This window comes from Peromyscus leucopus, chromosome 9 (assembly GCF_004664715.2).
Source record: "Peromyscus leucopus breed LL Stock chromosome 9, UCI_PerLeu_2.1, whole genome shotgun sequence".
NCBI classification, from domain to species: domain Eukaryota; kingdom Metazoa; phylum Chordata; class Mammalia; order Rodentia; family Cricetidae; genus Peromyscus; species Peromyscus leucopus.
The window spans coordinates 86,194,582-86,207,885 of record NC_051070.1 but is presented as its reverse complement, the minus strand read 5'-3'; the positions used below and the strand labels follow the sequence as shown (position 1 = coordinate 86,207,885).

The following is a 13,304-nucleotide window of genomic DNA, read 5'->3' as shown; positions in this document are numbered from 1 at the left end:
GACACCATAGGCTCAGCTTCATATTAAAATCAACATCCTCCTAGAAAAAGCTGTATTTATAAACTGTATTTCTAAAAATAATTGAAGAACCTAATATTTAAGAGAAGCACATGGAATTTTAATTCTACTTTGGTTTTAATTTCAAAAATTATTTTTCTGTTTTTATCCTACAATCTTAAATATGTCAATCTCTCACTAATGGTTATTTTTTCTCTTTCTTTGTTCAGTCAGACCATAGAATTCATTTGATGAAGTACTGAGGGATCTAATTGTTTAATAGCCTGGAATTAGTACCTGCAAGAGTACTTCAAAATTGGCACACACCCAGCATAATTACAAATCCTTTAGAAGAATCTATTTCTGTACAATAGGTTAATTGGTTGTAAGTAGATAGTACTGGGTACCATTTAACCAAGCTTCTAATTTAATCCCTACCTTTTAAAAATCAAAACTAAAATAGATAATTGTTATCAAATTAATCCCCGTGAAAAAACAACAGGTTACTTGTCTCTGATGTTCAAGCTTTAAGTGTCGTAAAGCACCTGCCTTTAACTTCACACTGGTACCCACAGACGAGAGCTATTTCCCAGAGCAGCCATGGTGTCTCGAGATGGGAGCATGATAGTCCACTAGCCAATGTAAAGTCCAGATTGGTGATTTGTAGAGGAGAATCAGGGCCATTTTTAAGGAAACTTAAGTCAAACAGAAGGAGCACTCTGGAGCCGAGGCAGAGGCTTCAGATGACACCTTAACTCCAGGCATGCTGTGAGTCTCTTACAAGTTCCTAACTTGCTTCTGTTCCCTGTTCTTAGTGGTGCAATCTGTGCATTGACTTGGTTGCATTCACCAGTGAGATATTCAAGGGAGCAGTTTTCCAGTCGTTGGACGGAATTATTGTCTCTGCTAACTGTAAGCTTCGGAAGATCTTCACTTTAAAATCAAAGCCTCGAGAAACTGCTGATAAAGATGGTAAGCTTTCTTTTCTGATTTTGGGGACCTTTCTTTCAGATAAATGTAAAGTAAGAGATAAACTTAAATATTAATATAGAATGCAAATGTAACTTATAGACATGATAGTTTTTTGTAAATCGAGAACAGTTCCAATATTGGCTAGACTAATTTGTATTGCCACCATCAGCATATAAGGTTCCCTTTCCCCACACCTTGGCAGCATTTCTGAGGTGAGATAGAATCTCTATAGTTTGAATTTCCTTATGTTGATGTTGAACATTTTTCATGTTTATTGCCCACTCTTACTCCCTCTTGAGAACTGTCTCTTTCATCGGCTTACTTAGTAATTGAGTTGTTTTGATTTGGAGTAGTGGTTCTTTTGATATTCTAGATATTAATCTTCTGTCAAATATTGACACATTCTATAGGCTGTGACTCCACTCAGCTCATTGTTTGCTTTGTAGTGCAATTACACATAAGTTTTAATTACACGTAATCCTAGTTCTCTGTTCTTGCTTCTGCTTCCTGGACTACTGGAGTCCTTGTTAGGAAATTCTTGCTGATGCCTGTATTTTGTGTTTTCCCAATTTTCTCCTCTATTGGCATTACTTTGAATCTTCTATTAAATTCTGTATAGAGTTTAGGGATCCAGTTTCACTCTTTTTGTTTGTTTGTTTTAATTTCAATATACTTTTATTTTTAAAAGTTAACAACAGTAAGTGCTTGGCCCATTTTGTCATTGTACTTTTATGAGTGCATAATCCGGTTCTCTCAGTAACATTTTTTGAACAGACTGTTTTTCTCTATTTTATGGTCTGGGCATCTTTGTAAAAAATCAGGTTGCTAAAGCTACATGGGCCTAATTATGTATGAGTTCTGTTCTGTTCTTTTCTATTGTTCTGCTTATCTAATTTGTACCAATACCATGCTGGTTCTGTTAATATGTATGTGTGGCAGGAGTTAAAAACCAGACATTGTGATAATGCTAGCATTGTTCTTTTTGCTCAAAATTGCTTTGGGTATTTAGTGTCTTTTGTGTGTCCATATTAATTTTACAATTGTTTTTTCTAGTTCTATGACAGCTGTTATATTAAGATTCTCTAGAGGAACTGAACCAATAGTAACCACGTGCATGGTTTAAAAAAACTTATTAAATCAACTTACTTTGAAATAGTAACAATAGTTGTCTCATACCTGAGAAACTGAGAACAAAGTAGTTGTTCTGTCCTCGAGGGCTGGGTGCCTCTTCAATTAAGTAGTCCATTTTGGCTCTCTCACACTGGAGAGGACAATAGCTCAGGAGTTACTTAGTCACATGGGCCAAGTGTCTCAGTAGTCCCATCTGACAAAGAACATGTGGAGTGTTCCTGGGGGCTACTGGTTCTCAGGCAATGACAGAAGCCTGGAAATGTTGGTTCTAATAGCAGCAAAGGAATCAACAGCAGGGGCAACAGGCAGCAAGGGACAGGCCAAGTGAGCACAGGCAGATTATCTTCCTTCCTCCACACACCCCCTTTTATTGGTGCTGCTACCTGAAGCTACATCACAGATGTCGTTGCATTTTTTTTTTTTTTTGAGGCAGGTTTTCTCTGCATAGCCCTGGCTGTCCTGGAACTCAGTCTGTAGACCAAGCTGCCTTGAACTCAGAGATCTGCCTGCCTCTGCCTCCTGAGGCAGCTTCATTGGACTTTTTGAATCTTATTTTATATGTTCTTTGAGAATTTTGTACATATATGCAATGTCATTTGAATTTTGATAGGGATTGCATGTCATCTATTGATTTCTTTCATAGATATAACCATTTTTATTGTATTAATTGTACTAATCCATGAGCCTGGGGGATCTTTCCATCTCTGCTGTTTGAAACTTTTCGCTATAGAGATCTTTTACTTTCTTATTTAGGTTTTTTTCCAATGTAATATTTGAACCATTGTGAATGGAATTGTTTTACTCATTCTTCCTCACTATGTTCATTGTTTGTACACAGAGAAAAATTACTTATTTATATATGTTTATTTTTATATCCTCATATTTGCTAAAAGTGTTTTATCAGTTTTAGAAATTTTATGTTAGTTTTTAGATTCTTATGTACAGGATCATATTTTCTTCCAATAGAGCCACTGACTTCTTGCTTTCTTATTTGCACCCTTTATTTGTTTAATCTTTTTTTGTTTGTTTTTTCAAGACAGGGTTTCTCTGTGTAGCTTGGGCACCTTTCCTGGAACTCACTCTGTAGCCCAGGCTGGCCTCGAACTCACAGGGATCCGCCTGCTCTGCCTCCCGAGTGCTTGGATTAAAGGCGTGCGCCACCACCGCTCGGCATTATTTTTTTAATCTTACTGCACTAGCTAAGAAGAAGAAGAGTAGAGGAAGAGGATATCCTTCTCTTCCTGTAGTGGAAATACTTTAAGTTTTTCCCTATTTACTGTAATATTAGCTATATTTTTGTCGTATTTGCCCTTAAGCTATGGTTGATTCTTTCTATTTCAGATTTCTGAATGTTTTTATAATGTAGATTGTACTGCACTTTGTCAGAGGCATCAATTGATGATCATGTGATTTCTGTCCAGAGTATTACATTGTATCACATTTTTTTTTGTGTGTGTGTGTAGGCTTATTCTTGCATTCCTAGAATGAAGCCTTCTCGATCATGGACAATGATCCTTTTTTCTGGTGGTGGGGGGGAGGTGTCAGACCTATCTTTATTCCATTTGGTTTATTAAACTTTAAAAATTGGGTTCCATAGTCAGAAAATAAAATTCTGTGTTCCAGGAAGACATCTTTAAGTTCTTAGTAATAAATATATTTTTTAGAGATAATATTATTACAACATTAACCCCTTTCCCTTTCCCTTCCCTCCAAACCTCCCAGATACCTCTCCTTACTCTTTTTTCCAATTCATGACCTCTATTTTCATTCATTGTTATTACATATATATATATGAATGTTTGTATGTATGTTTGTGTATATGTGTATATATACATACACACACAACATATATATATATGTTGTGTGTGTATGTATATATATATATATATATTCCTAAATACCTAAGTTCAATATGTTCATATAATGTTACTTGTATATATGTTTTAAGAACTGACTACTTGGAGTAGAATATTATTTTAAGGTATGTTACTTTTCTTATGTTGCATTTGTTCAACTCTGTGAAGCTGTGTTACTGTGCCTGTCTAAAACACCTGATGGTCTAATAAAGAACTGGCCAATAGCAAGGCAGGAGAAAGGATAAGTGGGGCTGGCAAGCAGAGAGAATATATAGAAGGAGAAATCTGGGAGGAGAGATCTCACATCCAGAGGAGAAGGACTCCAGGGGCCAAGCCACCCAGCTACACAGCAAGCCACGGAGTAAGAGTAAGATTTACAGAAGTAAGAGAATGGGAAAAGCCCAGAGGCAAAAGGTAGTCAAGATAAGTTATGTTAAGGAAAGCTGGCAAAAAAATAAGCCAAGCTAAGGCCAGGCTTTCATAATTAAGAATAAGCCTCCATGTGTGGTGTGATTTATTTAGGAGCTGGGTGGCAAGGTCTCCCTAAACAGTAAAAACAAACAACAACGATTTGCTATTGGATAATCAATTTGTGTGTTCCTTCCCTGGGGAAGACTTACTTCCCTGCTCTTAGCATTCTTTGGTTGCCTTTCATTCTTTGCCACCCAGCTCCCAAATAAATCACACCACACATGGAGGCTTATTCTTAATTATGAAAGCCTGACCTTGGCTTGGCTTAATTGAAACTAGCTTACAGTTCAGAGGTTTAGTCCAGTATCATTCCACTCCATTAGCAGCTCTCCTTGGCAGGTATCCCTTAGCTCTGGCATCCCCAACATCTTGGGGTCTCCAAGACAATTCAGGCTTTACTTTCACAGCTTCATGCAATGGTCTCCCTAGACCTCTATTCAGGGACAACCCTGACACCTACCTGGACTCAGTGACTTTCCTTAGTCACAAAGGAATATTCCATAACCCTTTCTTCTATCCTTAAAGCCAGAATGTGGCTGAAGTTGCTAAATTCTGCTGCTTACTGGGACTGAAACATGGTCCCCCTCATTCAATTACATCTTCACCAATTTTCTGTTTTCTGTGATTTCCTTCACTGCCTAAGCTTGGCTGTCCTGAATCTTGATCTGTAAACCAGGCTGGCCTCAAACTCAGAGATCCACCTGCTTCTGTATTCTCAGTTCTGGGATTAAAGGCATGCACCACCACACACATCTCTAGGCTTTTCTTTAATTCCTTTTCATGAATTGGAAACTTAGCTGGATGGGATCTTGTCCTGTGGTCACCACTTCCTTGATTCCATTTCCTAATCTATTTATCTCCTTGAACAAGGACTTAGCTCTATTCCACTTCCTGATGCTCCTTTTCTTTTTGTACTTTTCCTTTCTCAGCTTGCCCCTTTTAATTATAAATCTTCATTAGGGTTAACACTAAAAAACTACAGGACAGATTCTATACTAGGCTGTTTTGAGATTTTCTGTGCCAACAGAATTAATCCAAAACTCTTCACTTTAGCCTCAGGCAAACTTTTCAGACAAGGGCAAAAAAACAGCTACATTCTTCACCAAAATACCACAATAACTATCTCTAAGCAACATACTAAAATTCTTCTCCTCCTCTTGAGCCAGGCCCCACAGTTCAAATCATACTCAGCACCACTGTCTTCCATGTTTCTATTAGTGTGGCTCATTAAGCAGCACTTGAAGCATTCCACTGTTTTCCTAACCCAAAGTACCAAAGTTCAAATTCCTCCAAACAAAAACATGGTCAGGTCTATGGCAGCAATACCCAGTGCCAACTTCTATCTTAGTTAAGGTTTCTATTGCTGTGAAGAGACACCATGACCATGCAGCACTTATAAAGGAAAACATTTAATTGAGGATAGCTTACAGTTCAGAAAGTTTAGTCCATTACTATGGCAGGACATGGTGACATGCAGGCTGACATGGTGCTGGAAAGGGAGCTGAGGGTCCTATATCTTGATCTGCAGGCAACAGACACAGTCTGCTCCACGTTGGACATAGTTTGAGTACAGAAGACCTCAAAACCCACCCCCAAAATGACATACTTTCTCCAACATTGCCATTCCTACTACATCTCCTAACAGTACCACTCCCTATGGGAGCCATTTTCTTTCAAACCGCCACACATAATATCTAAGAAATGGAAACAGCCTACATGTCCATCAACTAATGAGTGAGTAATCAAAATGTGGTATATATATATATATATATATATATATATATATATATATATATATGTAATAAAATTTTATTCAACTGTAAGTCTTCTTTTTAAGTATAATTATATTTGACTTTCAAATATTTTATTGTTGAAATTTTCCATCTGTGTTCATCAGGGAGACTGGCCTATAATCTTGTTTTTTATGTATGTATGCTTATCCATTATTGTATCAGTGATACTGGCTTTATAAAATGAATTTGGTACTTTTTTTTCCCTTCCCATTTTAGAAAGTAATTTGATGGAGATTGATGTTAGTTTTTCTTTAAAGGTATTACAGAATGTAGTAAGGAAACAATCTGGTCATGGAGTTGTTAGTTTATAGGCTTTTTATTACTATGTCAATTTAAATGTTAATTATAGGACAATTTAAGCTTATATGCTCATAATTGATAGATCCTATGTGTCGAGAAAATTTTTTCTAAATTTTCCAATTCAGCAAGAGATACAAGTATACAAGTATACAAAAACTCATTATATTTGAACAACATACTATTAAATGATGGCTGGCCAATTGAAAAAATCAGAAAGGAAATTAAAAATAACAGAATTGAGTGAAAACAAAGATAGCATATCAGACCATGTGGGGCATGATGAAAGTGTTTCTCAGGGAGGAGTTTAGAACAACAGAAATCTCAAATGCATATATTAATGGTGCACATCAAGACCTTGGGGAAATGGGAATAAACCAAACCCAAAATCAGTATCAAGAAATAATTCAAATCGGGCAATTTTAATGAAAAGGAAACAAAATGGAAAATATAGGGATCCAAAAGAAACAAAGATTTGGCTCTACAAAATACTAAACAAATTGACAAACCTTTAACGAACATATCCTATAGAAAGGGAAAGATACAAATTAATAAAATTAGAGATGAAAGGAAGAGATTATAGCAGACATCAATGAAAGTCAGATTGTTAGAACATATGTTGAAGATATAAATTCCAGTAAATTGGAAAAATCTCTGCTATATTTAAATTATCCATACCTTTGGGGTATTATGTGTGCATTTTAGTAGTTTGATTTGTTCTACTAAAGTAATTTTGCAAAAAATCTTACTGATTTTTTCTGGATCAAATGTTTTAACTAAGCTTAATATAACAAAATGTGTCTGTTTCATGTTTGTTTTCTTTTTGTTTATGATAGTACTTTCCATCTGAACTGACATTTAATTGAAAACAAAATTCTCTTTAGGTAGCTGAAAAAGTAGAGGAATTATTTAAAGAAACTGACCAATGTATCAAAGATATCCAGAAAAGCAGGCTTGCAGTCTATAGCTATGAATGAATCTAGCTTGCTCCTACACAAGATTGCTCTTGTAGATGATCTCCCTCTCCTCACAGCTATCGTGGCTCTGCAGAGTCCCTAAGTCACACCGTAGTTCTGGACTCTAGATGCTAGAATGTCTATTATAACAGCCCCTGTCTACTTTCCTGCTATCCTCACCAGGGAGATTTCTTCTTCAAGCTTCTCTCTATTGAGTGAAACATGTTATCGTGGTTGTCTGATCAGGTTACATGCTGCAAGGGAGACTGGTAGAACAACATATATGGTTTCTGTTTTGCAAAGCAGGATTCATTGTATGGGAAAGCCACGAAATTAAGGATATACAAATGACAGTGAGCATCCAAGAACTCAGAATTTCCTCACTCTCTTCTTACTCTGTATGAGTTTCATGTAGTGATTTGACGGCAATGATAATTTCCTATTGAATGTGTTAGAAATGGAAAGAAAATTTAGTTTTTCACATTGTCCATATAAAGACTAGAATATGTACATTATTCTTAATTTATCATATTATTGATTAATATATTCTGTAGATTATTCAGCTGTCTAGTGCTTACTTATGAATATACAATCTTGTTACAATGCTTATAAACATCACAAAATATTGAAAGAATACTAATTATTTCCTTTTATTTTCACATGAGATTGGGTTATTTTATTAAAAAATCAGTTCTTCTAGAAGCTAAGAGTAGAGCTGCACATAGATGTCACAGGTGATTTTTAGAACTTTGTGGACTTTAGGCCTATGTTCCACCTGGATGTGGGTCATTAACATTATGCCTATATATTGAATTTGATAATAAAACAGCAATGCATGCTGACAGTTCTCCTGAGATCACAAGTAGACAAATGCTCCTGTACGTATTACCTATCACTTATAGGCTACAGTTGAGATACTGCAAAAACCTTCTAATAAAATGCTACAACATGTACAGAAAATTATATGCACTCCGTGTCAGATCATAGTAAATTAATCATAGCCTAATAAATACATATGTGTAAAGAAAAAAGTGAATCAAGCATAGCAAGTGAAATACATGTTTAATCTCTGATCCTTCTTTAAACTCCCATCAAAATTATGATCCAGAAATTTTTTAAAGGGTATAAATTCACAAGGATGCAGTGTAGGAGAAGAAAAAAATAAGAGACCAAAGTTGCCTCTGCATTTTTAACCCGAAGGAGTGTCATAGGAGAAGAAATGAAGCTGAAGCCTTTGAATCTACACAGAAGCTGGCCAGAGACTTAAGGGACGTTTATTCTGCCATGGCCGCCACAGGGTGAGGGACACACTAAGCACAGGGAAAGTGGTTACAGTTGGTTCAGGGGCTTCTCTGCCCACATTTAACCACGTGGCAGATGTGTTCTCTGAGGAAACTGAAGCAGAGAGCTTTCAATTCCACTACTTTCGGCACATGACACAGCGGGGAAAAGGAATTAAGTATGACTGGGAATGTTTTATCTCACTTAATAAAAGATACATCTATCATAGAGTCATTTGTTCTCACCTCACTTCAATAATCACTTTATTGAAGCATAGGTGTTATATTGTCAACTCTTTGTATGTATATAGAAGCATGCCCAAATCCTAAATGTGCCTTTTGTGGAATTACAGCAATGTGGATACATTTCTCTATTTCTGTAATCAAGAAATTTGAGCATTCCTGTCAATAAATTTGAGCATTAAAAATATCCTGAAAATGCTGCCATCCTCACATGATTGTGGCCTTCTCCCTCCTGGCTTTCGTCAGATTCATTGTGCTTGTTTCTTAACTTCAGAAAGCTGGGATCACACGGTGCCTGCGCTCTCATTGTTTGTGGATCTGTCTGTGTTACATGTCTCTGTAAGTGCTGGTCATCACTACAGCCTATGACATGTACAGAACAGCCCGCACTGTGCTGTTGCTAGGCTGCTATGACCAGTGCTGCTGGAAGCAGTCTCCTTTGGAGCTCTTGGGCAGGACTTTTTTTTCTTAGCATTTTCCTGGAGCTGAGTGGCTATACACACTTCTCATTCTTCAATTATGTGCATTGATTCTAGAATTTCATTTGATTTTTTATAGTTTCCATTCTGAAAGAATTTTTCATCTTGTTATCAAACTTGTCAATTACATTAATCAAAGCTATTTTTAAATTCATGTCTCATGATTCCAATATCTGAATCCATTGGTGGGTTTCTTAAATTGAATTTTGAGTATACAGATATACAATATAATACATTAACTGTGGAATTTTTGTTCTGGATATGATTGTGCTCTATCCTTACACATGCCACACTCTGCTGTTCTCACCCACCATCTCTGCTATTTGCTGGTCCTCTTAGACCCCATAATCCCCTCTTTGATATCACAGATACCTATTTCTCTCTCTTCCCCCATTTAAAATCGTTCTCCTTTATCATGGTCCCCTTTGTAATTCTCCCTATCTCTGTCTCTCCCTGTTTCTGTCTCTCCCTCCTTTCCTCACTTTTTCTCCCTCCCCCCCTCACACACACACACACATGCGCACACGTGTGCGTGTGCGTGTGCACACACACACACACAGGTTGTTGGTTGTCTTTTACTCCTTTGCTCTTAGCTCTTTAAAGACTTTATTTTATAAACTATTCATTTTTTTCCATGTGGATCTCTTTTACTATATATCTGTAGTCTTTTTTGACCATGTGAGCAAATTTTTAAACTGCTAAGCTACACACTGATGCCCTGCATGCTCTATTGTTTGGCTCTGCCCCACTCTAGGGTTGTGAAAGCCAAGTCTAAAACTCACAGCTGGTCAGAGGCGCGTGACCAGCAACTGCATTCAACCTTCCTAGAGCTCTAAAATGCCAATGCTTGCACTATAACAGGCATTTTTACTTCATTTTTCCCCCTACTTAACATACTAGTTGTTCAAGGGCTCACCAGCAGGCAGAAACTCTTATAGGAGCCATATCTTCTTCTTCTTCTTCTTCTTCTTCTTTTTTTTCAAGCTTTCTCAGGCCCTATGAAAATTTGAGCCCCATATTGGTACGCCAAGAAGTTGTTGGTGCTTTTTCTTTTGGGGGGCTCACCAGCCAATTCCCAAATAATTCACACATGGATACTTATTCTTAATTATAAATGCCTGGCCTTAGCTTGACTTATTTCTAGCCAGCTTTTCCTAACTTAAAATTATCCTATCTATCTTCTGCCTCTGGGCTTTTCCCTTTCTATTCCTGTATACCTTTCTTTGTTTCTTACTTTATGGCTTGCTGTGTAACTGGGTGGCTGGGGCCTGATCTTCTCTTCCTTCTTGGGCTCCTTTTTTTCACTCCTTCATCTCTCTTCTTGCTCCTCCCAGATTTCTCCTTCCATATATTCTCTCTGCCTTCCAGCCCCACCTGTCCCTTCTCCTGCCTTGCTGTTGGCCATTCAGCTTTTTACTAGACCATTAGGTATTTTAGACAGGCAAAGTAACACAGCTTCACAGAGTTAAACAAATGCAACACAAACCAAAGTACGACACCTTAAAATAATATTCTACAACACACACACACACACTCTTGAATTTAATGAGTTCACATATGACAAAACAAACAGTATTTGTATTTCTGGGTCTGGATTATTTCATTTATAACATAATGACTTCCAGTTCCACCTATATTTCTATAAATGTCATGCTTTAATGTTTTTATAGTAGATTAAAATTCTGTTTTATGTATATACTGAATATTCTTTATCCATTCATCTGTTTATGGACCTCTAGGCTGGTTCTCTTCCTTCGCCATTGTGAGAAGTGCAGAAAAATAAACGTAGACATGCAAGAATCTCATGGCATGTTGAATTCAAGTACTTTGGGCAAATATCTTGAAGTGGTATAGCTGGGTGACAGGATAGTTCTAATATTAGTATTTTGAGAGACTGCTGCACTTACTTCAATATTGGTTGCACCATTTTTACAATCATTTTTATATTTACTATTTTTTGCCTGCATATTTGAATGTGCAGCAGGTGCATATCTAGAGCCCTTGAAGGTCAGAATCCCTTGGGACTGGAGTTAGGGTGGTTTTGAGCTGTCCTGTTGATTCTGGGAATTGAACCCAGGACCTCCGTAAGAGCAACATGTGCTCTTTTATTTTAATTAATTAATTTAATTTTTTCCAGCCTGATCACATTTCCCCTCCCTCCCTCCACTCCTTCCAGTCCCCCCCCAACCTCTCTTCTCCACCCTGCTGCCCATCTATTCCTCCTCCATTCACTGCAGAAAAGAGCAGCCTCCCATGTTTATCAGCCAGCCATGGCATATCAAGTTGCAGTGAGACTAGGCACCGCCTCTCCTATTTAGGCTAGAGGAGGCAACCCGGTAGGAGGGAAGGGTCCCAAAAGCAGGTAACAGAGTCAGAGACAGCCCCTGCTCCCACTGTTAGGAGCCCTATAAGAAGACCAAGCTACACAACTGTAACATGTGCAGAGGGCCTAGGTCAGTCCCATGCAGGCTCCTTGGTTGTCAGTTCAGTCTGTGAGCCCCTATAAGTTCAAGTTAGTTGATTCTGTGGGTTTTCTTATGGTGTCCTTGGCCCCTCTGGCTCCCATACTCCTTCCTCCCCATCTCCCACAAGATTCCCCAAGGTTCACATAATATTTGGCTGTGGGTCTCTGCATCTGTTACCATCAGTTGCAGGGGGAATCTTCTCTGATGACAACTGGGCTATGCAATGATCTATGAGTATAGCAGAATGTCATTAGGAATTATTTCATTGTCTTTTTTGCCAGTCATGTTTGGTTCTATCCTAGGTCTCAGCCTCTGGTTCCTGGACCTCCAAGCAGTGTCAAGGGTGGGATACCTCTCATGGTATGAGTCTCAAGCTGGACCAGTCATTTGTTGGCCACTCCCATAATTTCTGCACCACCTTTACCTCAGAATATCTTTAGGCAGGGCAAATTGTAGGTCTCAAGTCCCTCCACTGGAAGTCTTGCCTTGTTACAGAAGATGGCTGGTTTAGGCTTTGTGTCTCCCATTTCTAGGAGTCTTTGCCAGGGTCACCCTTATAGTTACCTGGGAGTTTCCATTGCACTAGGTTTCTAGCCCATCCCAGAGATGCCTTTGATTCCAATTGTCTTTCCCAGTACTGTCTCCTTCCATCCTCCTTGCACCTGATCCCTCCAGATCCCAAGCCCACCCTTCATCCATACGCCTCCCCACATCCACCTGTGATGTCTCTTCTATTCCCCTTCACAGTAAGATTCATGTGTTCCCCCTTAATCCTGCGTTGTTACTTAGCTTCTTTGGGTCTATGGATTATAGCATGATTATCCATAGCTTCATGGCTGATATCCACGTATAAGTGAGTACATACCATATTTGTCCTTCTGGGTCTAGGTTACCTTACTCAGGGTCTTTTCTAGTTCATCCATGTGCTGGCAAATGTCATGATGTCATTGTTTTTTAACAACTGAATAATACTCCATTGTGTAAATGTACCAGATTTTTTTATCTATCCTTTGATTGAGGGGGTGTCTGGTTTCCTAGTTCTGGCTATTATGAAAAAAGCTGCTATGAACATAGTTGACCAACTGTCTTCTAGTATGGTAGAACGTCCTTTGGGTATATCCCAAGAAGTGGTAAAGCTGGGTCTTAAGATCGGTCAATTCCCACTTTTCTGAGAAACCACCATATTGGTTTTCAAAGTGGCTGTACAAGTTTGCACTCCCACCAACAATGGAGGAGAGTTCCCCTTGCTCCATAACTTCTCCAGCATGAGTTGTCCCTTGTGTTTTTCATCTTAGCCATTCTGACAGATGTAAGATGAAATCTCAGAGTCAATTAATCAAAATGTAAATTTTGATTTACATTTC

At 38.0% G+C, this 13,304-nt stretch overlaps 1 protein-coding gene across 8 annotated transcripts in view; it reads left to right on the top strand.

The window, feature by feature from the left end:
• Cfap20dc (CFAP20 domain containing) overlaps window positions 1-13,304 on the top strand; it is a 262,891-nt gene that overhangs the window by 105,160 nt on the left and 144,427 nt on the right. For all 8 annotated transcript variants that reach the window (XR_005092211.1, XM_028853847.2, XM_028853846.2 and 5 more), the window contains one exon: window positions 813-969. Coding sequence is in view for 7 of the 8 variants with exons in the window: in XM_028853847.2 (XP_028709680.1) it covers window positions 813-969 (157 nt within the window). In the remaining variant the exon portion in view is untranslated. The remainder of the gene's footprint in view (window positions 1-812; window positions 970-13,304) is intronic.